The sequence below is a fragment of the Chanos chanos genome, chromosome 3 (genome assembly GCF_902362185.1).
Source record: "Chanos chanos chromosome 3, fChaCha1.1, whole genome shotgun sequence".
In the NCBI taxonomy this organism is placed as follows: domain Eukaryota; kingdom Metazoa; phylum Chordata; class Actinopteri; order Gonorynchiformes; family Chanidae; genus Chanos; species Chanos chanos.
Genome location: NC_044497.1, coordinates 11,834,466 through 11,859,048, shown reverse-complemented (window position 1 = coordinate 11,859,048; position 24,583 = coordinate 11,834,466). Strand labels below are relative to the sequence as shown.

Sequence of the window (24,583 nt, the reverse complement as noted above, 5' to 3'; positions counted from 1 at the left end):
TATACTCCATCATAGAATTAAATGAATTAAAAAATAGTTACAAGCCTAGCAAAATATAAGTGACTTAAACTTTTAAAGCATATTTGTTCTCAAATCCCCTGTAAGTGGATGTTTTCGAGAACTGTATTTACTGCGCAATGAGGCATCTTGAGCCTGATGCAAGGGGTCGCATGGATACAATGCAATGCCCACACATGCGCACAACAGCTACCACTTAAGGTGATGCTTTTTCTTATGGGTTAAATTTTCGAAGCGAAAGCAACGCTGAGTGTCCAGTTGTGAGTGTTCCAACCATGCGGTTCCAATGCATGTAATTACTTTGTACTCATACTGGAAAAGCAGGGGTTTCAAATGCATACTGAAAACTAAATCCAAATCGTGAATTGCTCATTACAAAATGAGAAAAACACTGTTAATTCCAACTGTAATGCAATGTTAACCTACACTCCCTGAAAAAAATGATTAATATTCAATCATTTCAAATCAGTCAAGATGCCACTGTTTTATTTTTAATGTCTTACTACACAACCAATACGTAAAGCTCCACAAGAAGCCTTACGTGTGGGCATCACAAATATGGACTGCAGACCCTCTGCCATCTGGTGGTGTGGCGAAATTACGCCATATTTATCCATGCAAATAGAATCTTACAAGTTTCCAACACGGAAATATCCTTGGGTACTTTGAATATGTGCAAATCTTCAAACCATAATCTATTTGAGGCTACGGTAGTTTAGGCTACACAAATGAACTTACTGAAAGACAAGAGGGTGAAGCGGTGTATTAGAAACTAGGAAAGTCTAGCTTCCAGCGACGAACTTTTGGTTATTGGCTATGATATAGTACTGGTATCATCCAAAGGCTGATGTCATATACACATTATAAGTAACACTGTCCTCCTCTACGACACTTAAAAAAATTGGTAATTCAGAATCAAGGTTGAAGATGCTCTTTTGCTGAAAATAAAACTGTGCATGTCACGTGCAGCTGTGTGTATCTGTCACACCATGAGCGTCTTTGTGTGTGTATGTACAAAACCAATCACAACCACAACAACATACCTTAACATAAGTTTCACAACATCTTAAAAGTTCCCCAAACCACCCTTTAAACTCCAGCATTTGAACACCGTGGCAAAAGAAAAGGCCATGTAACCACCGGACTACATTGTGACAGGCTGAAATATGAGCATGCCATTTTATTTCCCAAATGTGCCGTTTTTCAATTAAAAGCCAAGCAGTAAAATGAAATCATTGGCCCCAAATTCAGTCGAATACTTCTAATGGTATTGTTTCTTTCCACCACTGGCTACAGGACGCATTGACCAAGAGACTGATTCTGGTATAAACCATTTAATCATAGAATGAATAGTCACGGTGTGAAATTTTTGCTTACAGTTTAGACTGCTAGACCTATTTTTCTGATTTGTGATCCTTTGCCTTTCTATAAAAATTGTAATATTGGGAAATGTCATTTTCCACAACAATCATGAAGTAGAAGGAGTGGGAGATGGAGCCACACTAATATATTTATCTGGATAACATTCGACTGGATCCTAAAATAAAATAGTCTGAAAAAGAAAAATTCCTAAATAGTTAAATCCCAAAATCCTTAAAATGAGAAACAACTGGACAATACACTGATTTCATAACTCTTATGTATTCGCAGTGACTATGATTATTAGGTGAAATGGGATTTGGACCAAATGATACAAAAACATATCAGATCGACTTTCATCTGCTTAACATGCACATACATACAAACCAACCTAGGGATGTCAAGAATTTCCAATCTTTAAAAAATGCCAAATGCTGCAACATGTCTGTTTCGACCTGTAGCATAAAAAGAGGGTGCACTTGTTATTGTGCTTGCAAATTGAATGCCCACAGCCTATCAGTTTAGGAAAACAGGTTAAACCAAGGTTATGGCAAGTTGAAGCAAAACTAACATGAGGTGCTCTCAGAAGCTTGTTGGCTACCTCTTGTCGGTAGAGAATAATACATTACTGTAGCACGTTCAATAAATTCTTGCCTTTTCATCTAAACAATGAAGTGCGATAACACTCGAAGTATTTACGCACAGGAAGTCTAGTAGTGTAGCCGGTCCTACTATCCTCTAGAGCACAGAAGATTCGTGTTGTTCACGTAGGTCTTCGTCAAACGGCTGGCAATGTCTTAAAACGCACAATTTTATTTGTTTTTCTTGCGCTTACCGCGACAGCAAAATCCAAAGTTGGATCAGTCACGTTTCAGTGTTGTTTTGACTTGCACTTAACCCATCCACCACACGATGGGGTAATGGGCTTTCCTCTGACTTTACCATCAGCATCCTGACTTTTCATTCGAAGGGTTAAACTACGCGACACATGTAGAGGTATGATACAATGAAAGATATATATTTGAGATATTATATTCATGATATATAGGCTTAATCATAATATATACTATTATATATATGATTATATTTATATATATTATAAATTATATAAAATAATTCCATCATTTTCGCGAAAATAGATCACTCACGTTTTCATCCTGTGCATTGTAAAATTAGAATGGACCAGTGTGTCGCTTAGATCAGTCAGTGAATTTTCCATTTGGAAACTAAGTTGACTTGGCAGAAAAATGCTGCCCGACTTGATTACACGACCGAGGAGTGACGGGAATGTCGGGCTGCTCTGGACTGTATGAAGCTATCTTACTGTGTTCAAAGTGGCCAGAAGTCTTGGTTTTAAATAAATTAATTCTCTCAGATGAGTACTGACCGAGCCATCACTTGACTACATATAGAGTGAACTAGGTCATACTGAGAGAAAGCCTCATTAGTTGAGATAACAGGACGCCCAGTCGAAACAAAGTTGCATTTAGTCATGATAAGGATTTGGTGTTAATCCGTATCTTTCGCTTATGTTTCACAATCCATGAGTTGTCATAACATAACACCACTACACGTTACATTTTGGCATCCACAGAAACATCTAATTGTTGTGAGGTTCTGGTACAGAGTGATGCTGATCCACGACATCAACATGATGTCGTAAAATGAACCTAACTAACAAATAAATCAAGCTGCTGAAGGGACAAACTGGACCGAAAGTATGATCCGCATTAGAAGAGTGCAGGGGGAGGAGACGCACATCAATAGCAACCGTTTACCCTAAGCAGCAGAATAAACATTTATTTACTATAGATTTAACAGCGATAGCCTACCGTTGCCATATAGAGGATAGGACGAACACAGTTCCCGCTGCTAAACAAATGAATGGTGCGTTTTTTTACGTTGGCGTTTGGCAGGTAGGGGAAAAGCAAATTACTATGCACACTGTAATAGGGCGGGCCCTCGTGAGGAAGCCGAGTGGGGAGTAGAGCAATGTTCTGTGGCATGCACGCAGCGAAGTCAGGAAAGGCCAGCCAAGCGACAATCCCTTGAGGTCGTCTCTCTCGAATAGCCTACCTGAGGTATGTTTTTTTTTGTCCTTTTTAATGACAGATTACTGATTTCACCAGCCGTCGTAGTATAGTCGGAAGTAAATTCTCTAAGTTTTTAATACATGTGCCGGGCAGTTCGACGCATACATCCTCCGGGGGTACTTAAACCTCCTTACGGTGCATCCCCTGTAGCGTATGAAGATCTGTATTGGACAACTGCGTCAAATTGTACGAGCTTCATGATGAGTCACAACTTGTTACTGTAGTGGTACTTTTACCCCCTTGGTTGTATTTGCTTATAACGAAACAATCGTTCAAATTTAGTATCGGAAAAACACTGCAAATATACACAAAGTGACGATTTTCCAAACTAGAATGTGAAATAGCTGGGCTCTTTCAGTATGTTACTTAAGCCACTTCAGGTGAGCAACCTGCTGTTCCAGCATAGCCGCTTTAATCGGCGTTGTAAAGGATGTGGCGTGATGATTGACAGATTTAACTAAAGATGACACCCAACAGATGTTCTCATTTTTGTTTTCCTCGTCTCTCACTCAGATCGCATACGACAGGTAAAATGCGTGAAACAATGCTGGACTATGTGTTTCATGTTAATGTTTATGTTAAATGTAGGCCAGCTGTGTGGACATTTTGACTCGGACTGTATTGCTGTATAATCATTTGTGTTTGGGTGGAGTGTAGTTCTTCGTTTGATAAGAGGAATATCTCTCAAAACCGCCGCGTGGTGTTTTCAGAAACACCACAGTAGATGAATAGCCTACTAAATGAGCAAGTTTAATTGAATATTCCTTTCAATTGTTCTTTTTTTTTTCTCTTATCATTTTTATTATTTTCAATTTCTCTTCGTATGAGTTCCTCAGATACATAGTGGTTGGCTTCCTTGGTATCTGGTAACTTGGTAAACACTGAATGGGAGTGTTAGGTTGACTTAGTGGGCTGTGGTTTATGTGTGTTTATGGTTAGTTGTGTAGTGTTTAGTTGTGTTTAGCCCTTTGTCCATCCTCACGAGGCTATGTTATGAGTAGAGATTCTGCTAATATTCTCGAGAATCCCATCTGCTCAGGTGTGGTGATCTCTGCCCATTAGCAGCCTGCTGTTCCTGAAAACGTGTAGGCAGTCAGGTGTGTCATCAAATTATGGCTCGTTACAGAGCAATGATACATGTGCTCGCATGAACACTAATACACACCCACACACACATTCACACAGATAGAGTGTCTGTTTCAGCATTTAGAATAAAGTTTGATAGTGTTCTTATAGGTTGAACTGAGTATATGATGAGAAAATGTCAAGAATTCACCTTATGGTTTGTGGCCGCAGGGCTTGCTTGGTGGCATAGTTTTTTTGTCCATGCTAGAGATATAGCTGTTTTCTTGCTGCCCCAGTGAAAGAATTTGAGATCATGAGATTTCAGTTTGTCCTGAAGAACTCAAACATTGACTAATTGGCAGTTAGAGCTTGACGTACACAGTGCCTCTTGTTTGCTGGTTAAAGTTTTGTGGCGTGAGTAATATGTGTCAAGTAGTGCCAGTTGCTGTTTTCTGGTTATTACAGTTAGCCTTTCTCGCTAATATTGTTAATGTTCTCTTTTGAGTGCTTCCCAGTGCATTTGCCATGCCTTTGAGAAGTGGTTGGCTTATAAATGTTTTTATTATGTTAGAAGATGTTGAAATTTTTAACTGGACGCTTTAACCGAAAAAGAGGAAGCTGGTCTTGTGGTCAGAGAAAAAATTTGTAGCTTTCATGCTGAGCATCAGGAAGCAGTGCAGCAAGTGAAAATGCATCACTTGCCCTCAGGGTCAAATTGTGTGTCTGTGTTTTGTTTTTAATCACGCTTGTACGGGGCTTTAAAGTATGCAGTATATGAAAGTGTTTTTGCAGTAGAGAAAGTCAGACATGCATATACTTTAAATAACTGAGGTACAGATGTTAATTCTTTTTCTTTGTCAACCATTCAGTTTGTATGTGGAAAGGGCAGTAAAGTAGTCTGTCTGTCCATCTCTCTCTCTCTCGCTCTCTCTCTCTCGCTCTCTCACTCACACTCTCTCTCTCTCTCTGTGTGTGTGTGTGTGTGTGTGTGTGTAAAAGTGATCTTGTCAATGTTCATGCTCTTATCTGTATCTCCCATAATAAACTGCAGCAGGTAGGCAGATATCAGGCCATCTGCACTCTACTGTGTGCACTTAAAAAGCTTTCAGGAAGCCAAGAGCATGATTCTTTCATTCTTATTGAGGATTTCACTCTAAGAATGCAGACATCTTCCTCTCGGATGCAAGGCAGCAGTCATGATCAAAGTCATGTGACCCTTGGGTTCGCCCTTCTGTGTCCCACAGTACAGCATAAGCCTGTCAGTATCTGTCTTTGCACATTGATCTTCACTAGCTCTGTGGGTCAAAAGATGAAAAAACTGAATAAACTTATCTGACCATATAAGTCTAATCACACGAGACTCTGATTTGATAATGTTAAAATATTAATGTGATGCATTACATTCTATTACATTTATTCAGTTTGCAGATGCTTTTAGTAGATTCTTTTAGGAAGTGATTTCCCTGTAAGGCGAAATCCAAACCAAGCATGTTGCCGTGCTTGGTTTGTTTTACACCTCACTTTGAAGATCCATTTTTTTTTGTTGTTTTTTTTTTTTTTTTTGCTGTTTTACCTTAGTGAGTGTGACGTTTACAGCTGCTGGCTTATCTGGCTTATTAGGAAACAGTCTTTGTCAACAAAATGCAACTCTGTTGTGAAACCAGTAATGACTGTGTTTGGTTGGAGACATGGTGTTCGTTCACTCATAAGTGCTGTGTGCGACCGTCATCACTAGATGGCGCTAGATTACGCATTTCCTCTCATGCTTGTCAAGACTTAAAAAAGGTGGTCATGCATTTGCTTCCCACGCCAAATTCACCCCAGAAACACTCAGCGTCCAAGTAACCTTGGATCACTTGTTTTCCGAAGGCATCCGTTTTCTTTCCCTCCTAATGATGCCTGTGATATGACTGTTTTGAGATGGCTGAGAGATTGGTTTCTCATTACCCTTCACTGTTAATATATCATTGAAATGTTTAATTAATGCTGTACGGAATACGAGTGGAAGAGTGGATTCTTCATTTGTGTCGATCACCTCAGAGAAAAGATTATGGCTGAGAAGGAGAGAACTGGCTGGATCTCTGTAAAATGCTGTCCCTAAGTGACCGGCTCATAAAGTAAGGTGGAGAAATGTTTTATCAGATTAGCGTTATTAATATGTCATCATGCAAAGCGGGTAATATCCTCTCTGAAAGATGAAGGGTTTAGGTATTAATATCAAAGTATATACAGACGTAGATGTGAATGAAAACCACGCCGTTTTTATCTGGTAAATTTCATCACTATACTTCATCACCTCATCACTTTTACCCTGTGCATTGATCAGATCTTAATAATTACTATCAGTAGTTTTGGCTTTTTGCGAAAAAAGGGCACCAGCATAATCGGCGGAAGGACATGCAGAAGCCAGATTTCCTTTTTTTTTTTTTTCTTTTGTCAAACTTTCAGTTGTAGGAGGAAAAACCGTCAAGTCTGTACTTGTCTTTGGCTGCAGGTATGGCATGTGCGACCTGTTAAAATGCATCTCTAAAAAAAAAAAACGGTCTGCTTCATTCAGTCAGGTTACATCATCTCAGCAGGAGGCTTCATCATCTTATTTCCCATGGTCCGCCATTAAGAAAAGCCATAACCATTCTTTTCAAATGACATCTCTCTTCTGTGTATATCTGGGTGTGTGGGAGTGTTTATAGGGGGGGAAATTGGATTGTCCGTCATATCTGAATTTCATGAGCTGTTTATCCGGGGGGGGGGGGGGGGGGGGGTGGTGACTCTAGTTTGGCTCACTGGTTTGCCTTTTTGCTTGTGATACATTGTATAGTTTTGCATTACTCTGAGAAACTGTACTGGTAATATATTACAAGGACCACAGTGCCAAAGTAATATGTATTCAGGAGAGGAAAACATGGATGAAAATGGACTGGAAGAGGAAGGTGGGTATAAACAATGTGAGTGTGTCGCAGACAGAAAAAGAAAGAGAGAAGACATGCGGTCAGACCATAAATTGGACAATTGACCAGAGTGTCCAGAGTGTATCAGATACAGCCTTGAACCCCAGTTTTTAAATTTCGACTCAGACTTCCTCTTTCCAGTGCAGTAGATGCAGTGAACTAGAAATGTCTCTCATTTTGGGTTAATGCGAGACTTCCCCTAAGAATCGGATTGGTTGAAGTGTAAGATTGACAGGATATATCAGCTGTGTAATAATTAGAACCTCACTCCTCCTCCACCCTCATGTGACTGCCGAGACTCAGCCCTTTTTGCCTCTCCTGGCATTAACAACCACACACACACACACACACACGCACGCACTCTCAGTCACTGTGAGAACAGCATGCACAGTTTTTCATAGGATCTGGATGTTTTTCGTGTTTATCTGACTGGTGAGAAAAAGAACGGAAACAAGGGAACAGACATCATGGGGTCCTGTTGCCTTTTGGGGTGGCAGGTGAGTAAGCCCTTTCCCTGTTTTTGGTTATTTGTCCTTTTTTTTTTTTTTTGCATCAGTATGGCGCCTAATTATTCCCTCTCAGGGGGCATGTGGGGTAGTTGGTAAATGTAGACATTGGTGTTACAGTGGGTCAGTGTCTTATCATTTTTGATTTGTTACCATTTTTGCTCTGTACTCATCACATGTGTTATGTAAGTGGGAGAGTGACTTTGTGGATCAAGTAAAGTATCCAAGGAAGAAAGATGTAGAAGAAAGATGGAAGTAAAATGAAGTCTGTGTGTGTGTGTCTATTTCCATCCTTGTTCAGAGAGAAATGTGAAAATAACTTGCCACTGTGTACCGCAGTTGTCACTTTTGGAAACTTGTGTATCTGCGGGTTTCGTATATTTGAGACTCGTACTCTTTCTGTGAAAGCAGTGAATGGAAAATAATCAGGGAGGCTTTGCGAAATTTGCTAATCCTTAGTGTGAGGATTAGTGGTCGAAATGGAATCATTTTATGGTTTTGTTCCCGTTTGAGAACGTGGACCGTGTGTGCGTGCATGCGTGTGTGTGTGCATAGTGTGTGTTTGTGTGGGCAGATAGGTGCGTATACTCTGTAAACTCAATACTTAGGCACCTGGTGAGCGGTGGTTCTATTTGTACCCAATTAGAGTGAGTGCTCCCTGGTCATTGTTGGCACCCTGTCCCTCTAACAGTGCCAATGTCTAATGGGATTTGTGAGGGGGAGCTGTCATGTTTTAAAGTCCCCAAAAAAGCAGGGGACTCCCTTTCTCTTGAAAAAAGTCTTTGGTGTCTGTGGTCACATCTGCTGGTCCTGTTGCCCCGATAAGAAAACAAAACACAACGAAACAAAGAACCAAAAACAAACACACAAAAACCCCCCAGAACCCTGACTAATTTCACACCATACTTTTTAACGATACGTCAGTCCTGGGATTAGGTAGAGGATCTCATCAGATTATGGAAATTTGGTTGCATATGTGTGATGATATATGACAGTATCATCTCTCTCGCTGTTTCTCTCTCTTTCCCAACCTTCTCCACATCAATCGTCAGCTCACGTTCATGATCACTGGTTTATGTGTAAGACAAGACCAGTGGGTTGCTTAACCACTGAGAGGCAGTGAACATGCAGGAGTACCTGTTTGACCAGAGCTGTTTTGTATTATCTGTTAGTGTGATACTGTGTGAACTTGAATAAATGAACCCTGTCAGATTCCATTTTTCCCCTTGCTCACAGCTCAGTCAAAGTGGCAAAAATCTCCCCGGGCTGTTTTAGCATGTCTGCCAGATTTAAACTTGACTGGATGTGTTTGACGAAGGACAGTGGAAGAATGCAGCAAAGCAGCAGGTCGTTACCCTTCTGAGCGTAAATATGGTGTTAGTATAAACAAAGACGCATTTCGGCCTTGGCCTGAGACTGAACTGCGAGAACAGGATAACTTCTGAGGTTTAGCTTACAGAGAAAAACTCAGGGCATGACTGTGATTCACCTCCACAGACTAATTATTCCCCGCTCCCTCTCTTCTGTTTTTCTTAGCTGACTTTAACCACTGCACCGTCGTAAATGCAGGTGTGGTTTACTCAAACAAAACGGACTGCTTTAACAAAAAAGAGGAATGTCTGCCTTTTTTGCCTAATTAAACACAACACTGTGTAAGATTGTATGTATTAACTAAAGTGACAAAGACGTATTGTTTTGGGGTTTTTTCTGTTTGTATAGCGCAGAGAAAAATGTAGGAAACATTGTATATGTGAAGGAATGCTAACGGATGAGAGTACCTGAGCATCTAGTATCTCAAGCATGCTTTTACACCTAGGTGTCCAGGCATGCCAACGTTCACTTCGTCACGTATTAACGACCATATGTATAAATGCAGAAAGATGATATTTAGCCTCTTTGTATTAGAAAACGTATATGCTAAAATGAAAATGTCTAAATGAATAAATATCGGAAATATTTGTTTGTCAAAGGGGTGTGTGTTGTGAGCGTGTATTCTATGGAAGGAGAGCCGCGGAACCCAGATAAAGATGGATTTGCATGCAGTGTAAGTTCCAATTTGATAAATGAATGAGGGCTTTCATAAAAAGTGTTCTCTTCTCTTGCAGAGCAACCACAGGTCCCTAGAAGGTTTTCGGGAAACTATAAGGGTTGTATGAAATATCGCTAAGCTCTGAAAGAGACCGCCTTATCGACTATTTAAAAGATCGAAAGAACAGCTCGACAGCATGCCATGTAATCATATTCGTACCAGATTTGTGGTCACGTGCTATCATGAGACCATGAGAGATTGATCTTTTGACTTCACCTTCAACTGGGATCTGTTATCGTCTGCTTGGGTAAGTTGTTCCCAAACTGGGTTGCAACTCGATGCTGCTTCTGGATTACACGGCTAAATTACTCCCCCGTGGTGTAGAATTGTGCCCATGTGGTACAGTTTGGCCTGGGAGCCTTTAATGGGAACCCAAAAGTGGCCAGCTTTTTAATTGAGAGGTGTGACTGAATTAGCTAGTGAAAAATCTTTCATTTCACAGTCACCCAGATTTGTGCGGGGACTTTTATTGGCAGTGCTCTGTAGTTTACGTCTGCAGGGTTTCGGCTCCACGCCCCCCTCTTGAAAGCGACTCACCCAGCGGTACACAACATCCGCACTGGTCTCTGGTCTAAAGCACAGGCATGACCACATAGGGTTTCCTGACAAAAGCTCTCTGTAGTTCGGAAAATCCTCAAAGAAAAAGAACCTCATTTGCAATGAATCATCAACTCGTCAATAGTCTTGCTAAGAACCCCAACTCAAGTTTTTCTCTGTTTAGGAGCAAATATTTAAGGAGCTAAAGTTGAAGGAGCCACTATAAAGCTTTATATTTACCAGCCCTATGACAGCAGTGTTCAAAGTAAACCCAGCAAAAAATGTGGTTGAACCACATACGTCCCCAGCATTACTCAGTGTGGACATGCTTGATTGCATGTTTGTTGTCATGGAGACTCCTCCTTCGCCTTTGGCAGGCTTTCCTTTACAGCGCTGCGTTAACAGAAACAGTGTCTATTTTTGCATCCTCCCTAATCTTTATTTGATGTCAAATAATGGTAATCTTGGAATGAGTTTTCACTGATGTGTTGTTGTCGAGCATTCTCTTCATTTCTGCCTCACAATGTACACGGCAGCAAATGTGTGTGGTTTTTTGGGGGTGGGGGTGGGGATGGAGGGGGGGGGGGGGCTTGCTTCTTTTATTATTAGATGTGAGACTGGTCACATGGATGCAACTTGCACACCCTGTCTTTGCTTGATTTCCTGTACAGTTCCTGCACTTCCTGAAGTGAGACATGACATTTATTTTATTCTGCTCACTCTTTTTTTTTTGTACTGTCTCTAACTTTATGTCTCTGGTAATGAGTCAGTAAGAGGTGCGGTGACTGCTCACCGATTAATCTGGGGGAGATCTGAAGTGATGGTAGTTTTGATTAAATTTGACACAGTAACAAGCTGGAACGGTGCCTGTTCTTTTTTACCATGGAGACAGTGGCTACAGCACAGCAGGATACAACATCAGCTGTGGTGATATAATCAATCCATGTGCTTCACACACACACACACACGTACACACACACACGCACACACCTGCTCACAAACCTCGTCTTTATTCTGACATGAACCCTTTCTAAGTGTAAGCTCTTCACTGGGGTTTGAAGGGACATTAAACAAACATGGGATTATGTCTGGATTAAATTAAACCATTTTTACTTTTTATGTAACACATCAGTAGGCATCATTTTTTATTGCAATACTTGGCTGTTTTGATGTGAATGAGCGGGAAGATTTTTTAAATCATGTGCAGTGTAGACATGTCCTTCACGCATCTTTCTCTGTAGCTGTGACACAAAGGTAAACATGTAGGTCTTATGTATCCTGTGTCCTTGTGAAAAGGAACCTGTGCATCTGTCTGGTCTATATTCCACATTAGACAAATGGTTTAGTTGTTTGTGCTGTTTGAATGAGTATCTATGTTTGTTTTTGGTTCAGGCAACATGATCTCTTCTTACAACATAACCAGTCGCTTTTTTTTTTTTCCTTTAACCAAACCACCATCCTTTTCATTCATCCACTCCATCACGTATTTATCATTTTAGCGTATGCTGATATGTCCTTCATCTGAATGGTGAAGAAAGAATGGTGATGTTTGCTTGATATTTAAAGTATGATCTGATAGCGGAAGACTATGCCGTCCCGTACAAAAGGGGCATTCCATTTTCTCGTCAGAGCCATTCAGACAGAACTGTAAAGGGGAACAGGATGAGCAGGTCTGGAAATCCTAGTCCTCCATTTCACCCTTTTTCTCTTGAGTCATTCAGCTCTTCTTTCTCCCTTCATATGACGCATTTGCTTCTTCTCTCACCGCCTCCGTGTCTTTGGAGGAGTGAGCGGATTAAGCTTTTGTCTTTTCTACCCCTGTGACCATGGATATATCACGAGACAAAATTAACCAGCAGTTCTCAAAACAGCACCAACACTATCAGTGCGCTGTCTTGTCTCGGATAACCTTTCACCCACTTCTTCTGAGATGAAAAAACAAAAGTTTGGGAAGCTATTGTTGTTGGGGTTGTCTTACTTTGTGTAGCACACTGTTGTATCATCGGCTGTGTTGTGTTGTGTTGTGTTGCGTTCGTAGGAAAGCCCTGGCCGGCAGGCTGAGTGTTAGCCATGCTGCGCAATCCAGATCCCACAGCCAGTACCCTGCATCTGGTCGCCTCTGACATGACCGATATCATGGAAAAGCTAGACACGCGAGAACTCGACATCGGAGACGGCGAGGAGGAGCTCGACGGCTATGATGCCAACAATCCGAGTAAGAACAAGTTAACCGGCTGAACTTTAACACTTGGTGTTTGTTGCGGTTGTGTACAGTCATTGTTTTCAACATGTGTTTGGAATCACTGACACAGACAATGTGTAATTTCGTTTTGCTAATGAACATCACCGATAAATATGAAAACATCAAGCAAGTTCACGTGAAGTTTGCCTTATGGGTTAATTGTGTTTGTGATCTGTTTTACTAGATTGGGCTGTACTAATCTGGTTTTCTGAATATGTTTGCAGACTTGCGTATCCCCTTCTCTGCTGTGTATGAAACAAAAGGCTTCAAAGAGTCAGACGCAAGAGTCTTCATCTCTAGGGTGGTTCCAATCACTGCTAAAATTATGGATGTGGAGCGTTTCACATCCGCCCAGGACCGCTTCAACATCACCACGCAGAGGAGTGTCTCAAAGGTCAGAGTTACATACAGTATACTTTCCCATACCTTTACAGAGTTAATATACCATATACTTTCCCATACCTTTATAGAGTTAATATACCATATACTTTCCCATACCTTTATAGAGTTAATATACCATATACTTTCCCATACCTTTACAGAGTTAATATACCATATACTTTCCCATACCTTTACAGCGTTAATATACAGTATACTATCACATACCTTTACAGAGTTAATATACAGTATACTATCACATACCTTTACAGAGTTAATATACAGTATACTTTCCCATACCTTTATAGAGTTAATATACAGTATACTTTCCCATACCTTCATAGAGTATACAGTATACTTTCCCATACCTTTATAGAATTAATATACAGTATACTTTCACATACCTTTACAGAGTTAATGGACGTTGCCATGGAGATGCAGTCTTGTAATCTTTGTTTCAGAATTTTATTTGTGAACTCATTTACCTCTCAGTCGTGAACAGTGCTTTCTTAATAAAGAAATGGAATAGTTCCCAGCTGTGGCACATTTGCTGTCTGTGGGAGGGAGTCCAAAAAGCCACAGTTGGCTGCATTCCCTCTGGTGGGTGAGACACAAAGCTCATACCACTTACCACTCATTCAGATTGCTTTGCAATGCGCTGCCAATCTATAAAGTTTGGGAAGGAATAAAAATGAATAGCAATTTTATGTAAATGCATACCCTTGCATGGCAGTGCTGTATAACCCATGGGCGGGATGCAGTGGCTGGCTCCATATGTATTGGGTGAGAACAGTGCAGGTCTCCACCCTCCCAAGCTGGCTGGGGTGTGACGGGGTGGGGGGGGGTGCTTATGAGCATGAGTCATTGGCCTGTCTAAAGTGGGAGAAAATGTGGAAATGAAGACAACATAAGAATCATGTAACACAAGTGAGCGAGAGAACTGATGATGTTTGTTTGCTCTTACCCTCAGGTGCTTCCTGCTGTCTTTAAAATAGAGATGAAACATGGGAATTTCACTTGGGTGGTGAAGAAAAAAGAAAAACACTTCATGGAGCTCCACAGAGAGCTCCGCACATACAAGACCTTTATGAGAATCCCCCTGCCCACCCGCAGGTACCCTGACTCCATCCAAATCATTAATCTCCATCAACCAGTTGACCTTCTCCACCGTAATTATTAGCTGTGTAGTCTGTGTTTGTCTCCCCTCAACCTTTTTTTTTAATCTCTGTTTTTCTTCCTCAGTCACACAGTGCGAAGGCAAACTATGAGCGGAAACCTAGAACGCCAGATGCCTTCTCTACCTCGTGGAGGTGGAGACGAACTGGCCAGAGAGGAGCAAGTGTCCAGTAGAAGAGTCAGTCTCTAATTGGGCAGTCTACCTGTCAATCTTCAGCACTGTACTGTCCTGTCAAGTAGCAGCCAATAATGATTTGCCTTTTTTTTTTTTTTTCCTTTTTTGACAGAGACAACTGGAAGATTACTTGAATAAGCTGCTGAAAATGCCAATGTACAGGAACTATCATACCACAGTGAGTTCATTCCTCTCTTATAGCGTTTTTAAAACAGCTGTTCATATGTGAATTGATGAACATATACTTTCATAATACAGTCACGCCACATTCAAAATTTTCTTGTGCAACAATGATTTTCTTTAGATGGAGTTCATCGATGTGAGTCAGATGTCATTCATCCATGATTTGGGACCAAAAGGCCTGTAAGAGCCATTTGTGATTTGATTAAACATTACCAATATCCTAAAACCTTTTGAATTTAGAGGAGAGAAACAATAGAGAAATCAATTCCTCTTGAACCTAAAGGTGTGACACATTTATGCCTTTTCTCTTTGCTCTTCAGGGAAGGCATGATTCACAAAAGGTCAGGGGGTCACCGCATTCCTGGGTTAAACTGCTGTGGACGCAGCAAAATGTGCTACCGATGGTCTAAACGGTTAGTGTGGCCTCTGTCATTCACAGAAATGTATCCATGTACATGTAGGTTTAGTTAGAAAACGTTTGTGCCTTCCCCTCCTTTACTGTTCTTGCTGCTAGATAAAAATTCTGATTGTCGGCAGGTGTGCAGAAAGTGCAACAACGGTATCCTATTTCTATCCAGCTGTGCGCAAGCAGATGTTATTGAGTAACTCACTGCGGGCTGATGTTGGTTTGACGCCTGTTTGCAGGTGGCTTGTGGTTAAGGACTCCTTCCTGCTTTACATGAAGCCAGATTCAGGGGTTATTTCCTTCGTTCTCCTGGTAGACAAAGAGTTCTGCATCAAAATGGACTCCAAAGACACAGAGACCAAACACGGCGTCCGCATTGACAGCCTGTGCAGGTGCGTGAGCTCTCTCATGTGACATTATTCCAATTAATCCTGTCCCCCGCGGTGTGTTTGTTAAGGGTTAGGCCGTCCTGGTATTGATCTGCAGTGAATAGTGATGGGTGTGTGTCGGAATGCGTTTCCTGTAGGACGCTGGTGCTGAAGTGTTCCAGTTACCGTCACGCTCGTTGGTGGGGCCAGGCCATCGACGAGTTTGTGAGGAAGTATGGCAGCAACTTCCTGAAAGACCACCGATTTGGTTCCTTTGCTCGTGAAGAGGAGAACATTCCTGCCAAATGGTAAAAAAAAAAAAAAAAAAAAAAACCCTTCCGGCTGTGAATAACTCAGGATACAGCTGGCAGGCAAAAGCTGATATTTTAAAGTGTGTCCATCAACATGTTTAGTCTGATTTATATTATTATTTGTTTTATTAATGATATCAGACTGGCACACTTAGATCAGATAGACCAGTTCTCTCTGTTGCGTGTGGGTGTGGTTACGGTCAAGCCTGTTTCACTAGAGTAACCTGAGACAAAAAGAGGGAAAGTGAAACATTAGATATGATCTTCCCTTGACCCCTTAGAGGAGTGTGATAGCATTTCAGTGAGACAGGGGCACTATGCTTTCGGTTCTGACCCTCTGTGTCCTGGGACTACAGTATTAATTCCTCTTGTCCTGCTAACAGCTTCAATGGCAAAAAAAAAAAAAAAAAAGAAAAGAAAGAAGGAAAGCAAGGTAATAGATCACTGCTAATTTTGTTTGTTTAGGAATATGTTCAAAAATGTACAATTACAGATGGTTCATTTAAGCAAAGGAAAAAGAGTGTGCTTGAATCCAGGCTGATTATTTTCTGTCTGTTTAAGGTATGTGAATGGAAAAACATACATGGAGGATGTCGCAGACGCTCTGGAGAGCGCCAAAGAAGAGATCTTCATTACAGACTGGTGGTATGTACACGTTTTACTCAGAATTGTGTCATTTCACACTAAGCGCGTGTGTGTGTGTGTGCGCCGACCGCTCTATAGGTCTCTGAACATCTCATTTGGGGACTGCTTTACATAACCTGGATAAAACACAGCTCAGATGAAACATCCAACCTGGAAAATGCGATTACATGTTTTGTTCCTCAGACTGCCAGTAACTAGGTGTTTTCCCAAAGAACCTAAATATTTCCTTTTTACTAGACCAGGAAACAGAACAAAAAAAAGAGAAAACAGGGGGAATGAATAGAAAGAGAAAAGTGCCAGGCATGGCCTCGGCCTAAGAGGAATAGAGAAGGAGCAAATAGAGGTCATGTCTTAACTAGCAGTGTAGTCAAAAAGATCTGTTACCCACATCAGACAGGATCCTGGTATAGTGTTACAAATCACACAGATACAGTGTCAAAAATCTCATGTCAGGTGTCATCTGATACAAGAGGTAGATATTTTATGTCGGCAGTTGACTAAGTGCTTATGTTATTGTTTGTTTGTTTGTTTTTTTTCATAAATACAGGCTTAGTCCTGAAATCTTCCTCAAGAGACCAGTGGTGGAGGGCAACCGCTGGCGACTTGACTGCATTCTTAAACGCAAGGCGGTGAGTTAATCTATGGGTCAGATTTCATACAGTGATTTAAAGTACTAGCTGTGGCTGGATTAGTGGTACAAATAATCCAGCTCATACATTTACTGTTTCTCTTCCAGTGGGGTGTATATTGGCCCGTTAGCGCCACCATACGGACTTGTAGTTCAGTGGTGTAAACTGTAAACATCACCTGTCTTTTTGTGCTGTGTTCTGGTGCCCAGGAGGAGAATGTGCGAATTTTTGTGATGTTGTACAAGGAAGTGGAGCTTGCCCTTGGGATTAACAGTGAATACAGCAAAAGGACACTACACCAGCTTAGTCCCAACATCAAGGTAAATACAACAGCATGAGAGAGTAGGCAATGGTGTGTGTGTGTGTGTGTGTCTGAGTGAGAAAGCAAGAAAGGAAAGAGAGTGTCAGAGATTAATATTCTTCCTTCTTTACCTTCTTCAGGTGATGAGACACCCTGACCACGTGTCCTCCTCGGTCTACCTTTGGGCGCATCATGAGAAGATTGTGGTTATCGACCAATCAGTGGCCTTTGTCGGTGGGATCGACTTGGCATATGGACGCTGGGATGATCGAGAGCATCGGTTGACTGATATAGGCAGTGTTACTCGTGCTATGAACTCAAATCTAGAAGTAAGGGTTGAAACTTACTGCTGAAAGTATTTCCTGTTCACATAACTGGTTTCATGGCACAAGTCCATACCAGAGCATTGGGCTTAGATTCATAAATCAATTTGCATAAAGAATTGTATTACCATGATGGAGATTCATAATTTATGATTCTACTGTGTGCTTTCAGCATTCTCAGTGAATAAGCAGGATGAAATGAATCATTTTTTATCTTGATGATTGCATCATTACCATGGAACATGTCAGCTACCGTGAACTCAAACCTGTCAGTCCTCCCTCAGATAAACACATTAAACATTACATTAGTACATAAAATTTAGCATTTTCTGTTTTATTTCCTATAGACTCAAGCAGAGGCCACTCCCAGTATGGCTGCCCCGTCCGGTGGCGCTGGGGCCGTCCGTAGCAATGGTACTTCCGTGGGCACCGATTCTGTGGATCAGCCCAAACTGAAGGGGCAGGGACGCAACAAGAGACATCGCTTCAGCTTCAAAAAACTGAAACTCAACTTGAGCCATTCTGACAGCGTTAGCAGTGCGGATAGCACAGAGGAGAGTAAGTCCAGCTTCACCATCCACAAAACTGGGAATAACCTTATGTACCCGATGAGTTTATTGATTATTCAGTACATTTTGCCTGCCTCTGTGGAAGCCAGTGCTGCTGTATCTTTTTACCATATGACTGCCCGACTAAACGACACTACAGTTCTTAACGGTCCGTTAAAAGGAATTTTTCCCAATCCTTTTCCTGATGGACCACAACAGAGTACATTTTATATATCTCTCCCTGCTCTAACACTCAGCTGAGTGTCAAGCTCTTTGTTGGCTAAAGCAGAGACGTCACAGCAGAGAGTGCTGTAAAATGTACAGGGCTGAGGGGATGCAGGAGCAGGATGGAGAAACAGTGCATTAAGGCACCTCCTGTAGCTGTATGCAGTGTGTAATAGCATTGTGTATGTATCACACAGATGATTCTTGTGTGCAGATCACCGTTGGTACAGACAGCAGCTATCTTTGTCTAGCAAATCTGACCCGTCAGCTAAAAATCTGTGAGAAATATATATGAATTAGAAATCAACTCCTTTTAGGACCATGGGCAGCCCAGCTTTGCCCTGTAACCTCTGTCTGAGAATGATAGCTGGGGAACGTGGCAGGGCCTTTTTGACATTCAAAATCTCAAAATCAGAGAATCCACCAAGGACTTTAGTTTACTCCAGTTTTATCTGCTGTTTATCCTGCAGTGGCGCCTCTGTTGAATATTTCCTCTCTTCACGCCATGTCCACACTGAGCAAAACTAAGCTTTGACATGTCGTGGTGGTTTTTTTGTTGAAGAATGTATACTGTATCCTTCAGTCCAACATACAGGAGAGTGTTTTCCTCTGACTCAGTGTATCTATGATTTGCTAAACAAGTTTATACCGAGTGCTGAGAAATAACTACAGGATTTGAATCCTCTTTTTTTTGTCTTAATATCTGTCAGTCTTTCATTTGTCCGTGGGTAAAAGTGTCTCGTTCGTTGACTGTTTTTAGCTGCAGAGAATGCGCAGAGTGTGCAGGCTGATGTGGTGGGACTGCTGGGAAACACACGTTTCTGGCACGGCAAAGACTACTGCAACTTTGTCCACAAGGACTGGATCCAGCTGGATAAGCCATTTGATGGTAATTGTCTTCCTGTTCTTGCCTCTGCCAACCATTTATCATTTCTGGTTCTTCATTTATTTACTTTCTTATTTGTGCACTTTTAAAGTTGACGCTGATATAGAGCAGGCTTTGATTTGATTTTAATTCACTCATATATCCAATATTTTCACAGATTTTATCGACAGGCATCTAACTCCCAGAATGCCTTGGCACGACATAGCCTCAGTGGTTCATGGGAAGGCAGCCAGGGATGTTGCCCGGCACTTTATCCAGCGCTGGAACTTTACCAAGGTGACAGACAATCTCGACAACGCTCTCAACAAGACCTCTAATGGGAAAACATACTGTCTAATTAATATTGCATGTGCTAAGCATTTGCCTATCTCCCATTGCTCTGTCTCTTAGATGGTAAAGCCAAAGTACAGGGCTCTCTCCTACCCATACCTCCTTCCTAAATCCCACACCACTGCACATGAGCTCACATACCAGGTTCCAGGCTGCATCCAAACCAAAGTGCAGGTAGAAGACTGACTACCCTCATACTCTCATTTAATAAGCTTAATAAACGTGCACTGAGACTCATTATCGTACTGCGCATTGTGTTAAGGTGTTGCGGTCTGCCTCTGATTGGTCAGCCGGCATTAAGTACCACGAGGAGTCCATCCACAATGCCTACGTGCATGTCATTGAAAACAGTAAACACTACATCTACATAGAGGTGAGTGGCCTGTTGTACTAACGCGGCTTTCCCTGTGTCGTACGACCTGAACGTTTACTCATTAATTGTTCAGATGTTCTAATTTATTGCTACACAAGCTGAGTGATTATTGGTGCTGTGGCAGTAATGATTGACAGGCAGATTGATAAGCGTTGAGGTCGCTTCTCCTTTATCTCTCAGAACCAGTTCTTCATAAGCTGCGCCGATAACAAGGTTGTTCACAACAAGATTGGAGATGCAATTGCTGCCAGAATCATCAAGGCTTACAAGTAAGATTCCACTATTGCACTGCGCTCACTATAATTAACCCTTTAACTATTTTTACAGTTGGAAACTTCTGGTTCTCCGTAAAGATATAACTTATCCTAAGATTCATGCAGCTGAGTAGGCACTCTCATCTGCTGTCGAGCAGGACTGATTTTAGTCACTACCGAGAACAGTCTCTCTCTCTCTCTCTCTCACTCTTTCGCTTTTTTGCTTTCTCGCTGCACTGTGCCCCCTCACTGTTTTCTCGCTTTTATCTCGTTCTCACCTTCTCCCTCACACACACATTCACACATAACAAACATATATACACACACAAGCTGCACACTGCCCAGTCAATTGTTTAACCAGGCCCATATGTGCCCTGGCTTCGTTCTTGCGTTCCTCCTCTTTGTCTTTGAATGCTCCATTCTGTTGAAGGGATATATGGTTTATTTATGCAGTCGATAAAAATCCGGGTATGACAGCAAGGCAGGCTGAAAATAAAGATAACAGTGGAATGTGCATGTATGTTATGATTCTTCAGCTGTTTTACCCTTCGCCTGTTATTTATAGGGAGAACAGAAAGTATCGAGTCTACATTGTTACTCCTCTTCTGCCTGGGTTTGAAGGGGATATAAACACAGGAGGAGGCAGTGCCATACAGGCAGTCATGCACTTCAACTACAGGTAAACTACAAAGACAAAAATGTATTAGCTTTATGAATTCCCTATATCATAGAGAGAGAGAGAGAGAGAGAGAGAGCGAGAGAGAGAGAGGCGAAGTTTATTTGCTAGTGTCTCAGAAGTGCAAGTGACTGAAGCAAGAGGCCACTGGTACCAGGCAAATTAAATTATGCTGCAAAAAAACAGCCATATCAGATCTGAGGCTAGAAATTACAGTCTCATTAAAGTTATCAGTTTTCCCATGTCAACTGAGGAAGGACAATTGATGTAAAGCTTTCCATCACAAGCTTTATAAATAGAAAAATGCAGCTTATGTATCGATGCAATAAATACAGTTTTATTTCATGAACTACAGTCTCAGAAAGTTGATTTGGAGTGGCTCCAGTTTGATTAAAGCAATCTTGTTACCGCAATATTGTGTTTCTGTTTTGAGATGTTAAGATGTGATTTTTTTTGTAACTTATCTTATGTTCCGTTTTTTGGGGGGGTTTTTTTGTTTTTTTTTTCCAGAACCATGATCAGAGGGGACTGTTCCATTATTTCTCAGCTCAGGAGAGAGAGTAAGAGCACTTCTAGCATTTTCTACCATGTTTAGTCAATGTGGATCGCTTGTTACAGCCCATGAGTTAAAAGCTGTCCATAACGTGTCCTCTCACTTTTGATCAGTCTGATTCGTGTAAGTTAAAGAAAGCCAGATAGAAATATATTTTCCAGAAGGTTCTCAATAACAGCTCAACATCATTGACTTCTCTGTTTTCAGATCAGGCAGACAGTCTTTAAAAGGTGATTTGCCCATAGAGCTAGTCTATTCTGGAACTTCCTGTTATGCAACCTGTCTCACTGCACAGGACAGACTTACTGCTATTGCTTCAGTAGAATAGTTTATAAATGGACTAAATAACTCACCAGAATGGTATTGTAGCCATAGAAACCTTCAACCAGGCTATATTATGAAATTAACTTGCATTTCAATATCTTGATTCTTGTTAATGCTACAATTTTAACAACCCTGTGGCCCACAGTGACCCCTAGTGGTGATACATCACTATAAGGGTAACTGGAAATGAAGACACAGGAAGTACTGGGATAAAAGTAAAGTAAACTAAACTATGTGTGTTACCACAGACCAAAATGGTGGTTCTGTAGCAGACTGCAAGTGTGAAATGAACCCATTAACCGAGCCGTTACAGAGGATGGGGTGAAGTTTCTCTCTGTTTGTGAATTATCCAGCAGGTCTAAGGTGTTGAGTTGCAGTGTTGCTGTGGTTGAGTCCCTCATACACTGGTGGTTGGAAGCCAACCACTGATTTGTTTTTAATACTTATTTTCTTCTCTCTGCCACTGGCATAATCCCAGAAAGTTTAAAGGGCAATTCCTTGAGGCTAAACATGTCTGGGTTTCCTTTAGACACATGTGTGAGTGTGTGTTTACATTTCTCTGAACATGGTCCACTCAAGGTCCCAGGTCCTCCTTTAGAAAATTAACAGGCTGAAATTTTGTCTTCATGTGTCAGTTTGTGCTGATGAGTCAGCTTTATAGGAAAGCTTTAGTCAGAACAGACTTCCTTCAAAACATTTCCCCTCTCTCTCTCTCTCTTTCTCTCTCTCGCTGTCTCTCTGTCTGCAGTGGGAGACCACTGGATGAATTACATCTCTTTTGCGGGCCTGCGGACCCATGCTGAGTTGGAGGGAAGGCTGGTGACTGAGCTCATTTATGTCCACAGCAAGATGCTTATCGCTGATGATAACACAGTCATCATTGGTAAGAGAATAGGGGAGAGAGATAGAGAGAGTGTGTGTGTGTGTGTGTGTGTAGGAATGGGGCGTGTCTGTCTTAGTGACAGAGACTGCAACTGCTTTCATCACGACATCTTCTTTTTGTTACATTAAAATATGATAAACAGAATGGGATTTTGTGTTAGTGCTGCTTCCAGTAAAGGAACGTCACACACTTGTGATCAATAGTAATAGCACGAGTGTTTCTACATACTGATATGGTGACTCAGTGGCTCCCCCTGCTGTTTAGTCATTATGCAGCACATTATGTATTGTATATTTTACAACACACAATACAATTTCATATCTTAATTAAATGTCTACTTTCTTCGTTCATTCATCTCTAAATGATATCATCTTTGCCCCCTTGCTTAGGATCTGCTAATATCAATGACCGCAGTATGCTGGGAAAGAGAGACAGTGAGGTGGCAGTCATCTATGAGGATTCACAGACTGTGAAATCAGTCATGGATGGACAGGAGTATGAGGCGGGACCCTTTGGGCTCCAGCTCCGTCTTGAGTGCTTCAGGTGGGTAATCTGAGATTAGCAGCTGGATTGGATGTGTTAACCCTATATGCATGAGATAGATTATCACTCAAAAGCTCTGTCTGTGCCCCCCCCCCCCATCGACAGAATGATCCTGGGTGCAAACACGGATCCTAGCATTGACGTGACTGACCCGATCAGCGACCACTTTTACAAGGAGGTGTGGATGGCTACGGCCGCTCGTAACGCCAGCATCTACCAGAAGGCAAGTTTTCTAACTGTTGATTCTGTGCAGCTGTGATGGACTGGAGACCTGTCCATCATGTTTCCCCTCTGCCTTTCGCCCAATGAGCGCTGGGATAGGCTCCAGCACCCCGCGACCCTCATTAGGATACGCGGCTTGGAAAACGAGTAAATGAATGAATGATTCTGTGCAGTCTTCAGTTCACATCTCACGGTTCCTCATTCACAATGAAGCGTATTCTTCTTGTATCAAGTTCCTGTGAATTGCATGCTTTTCATGTTCAGTGAATGTGATCTTCTGTTTAATCATGTCTCTGGCAGGTCTTCCGTTGTTTACCATCCAGCGATGTGAGGTCCATCCCAGAACTTGAGGGCTACTTAGCAAAGGCTGGGCTTGATAAAGAGGACCCGGCCCGGGCTCAGGAGGAGCTGAAGAAGATCCGAGGATTCCTGGTCCAGTTCCCGCTACATTTCCTTAGCGAGCACAACCTTCTCCCACCCATTGGTTCGAAGGAGGCCATGGTACCCATGGATGTCTGGACCTGAGCACAGAGCAAACCACCAAACCAGACGTTTTACAAACGTCACACCACCTGTGCTGTGTTCAGAGCTTCGACGTGTTCAGAGCTCTGTACATATACTAGGAATGTGAGTTAAAGAACAAAATAGCTTGTGAAATAAACTGGTGTTTTCTTCTAAATGAGGTGCATCTTCAGTATGCATGAGGAATTTGAAGAGGTATCAACCACTCTCGCCGTTGTCTTGAAAAACTTTGACCTGACTTTCCTTGTCTTCCCCTGTCGAAGCCTGATAAACAGAACTGTTTTTGTTTTGTGCATATTTACCGTGATTGGTAACTAACACTATGCAACTGCGACGACTACCAGAAAACTCTGTTCTCAAACCTGCTGTTTTTTTTTTTTTTTTTTAACACACTCTAAACTATTAGCTGGAATGAAAGAGAATGAAAGAGACTCATGTTTACCACAAGATGTTGCTGTCCATTGTGGCAGACATATCTGTTATTATATCTTG

The 24,583-nt window shown here is 41.6% G+C and overlaps 1 protein-coding gene across 1 annotated transcript; it reads left to right on the top strand.

Moving 5' to 3' along the window:
* The first annotated feature begins 12,685 nt into the window (after positions 1-12,685).
* pld1b (phospholipase D1b) lies at positions 12,686-24,094 on the top strand. Its single transcript, XM_030768741.1, has 25 exons — positions 12,686-12,830; positions 13,082-13,251; positions 14,206-14,348; positions 14,478-14,589; positions 14,699-14,764; positions 14,891-14,949; positions 15,090-15,182; positions 15,415-15,567; positions 15,702-15,851; positions 16,416-16,499; positions 17,047-17,128; positions 17,338-17,448; positions 17,570-17,758; positions 18,100-18,310; positions 19,286-19,414; positions 19,569-19,687; positions 19,802-19,915; positions 20,004-20,114; positions 20,295-20,383; positions 20,934-21,047; positions 21,555-21,604; positions 22,670-22,804; positions 23,194-23,347; positions 23,453-23,570; positions 23,870-24,094. The coding sequence occupies exons 1-25, from the start codon at positions 12,686-12,688 to the stop codon at positions 24,092-24,094; spliced, it is 3,126 nt and encodes a 1,041-aa protein (XP_030624601.1).
* The last annotated feature ends 489 nt before the right edge of the window (positions 24,095-24,583 follow it).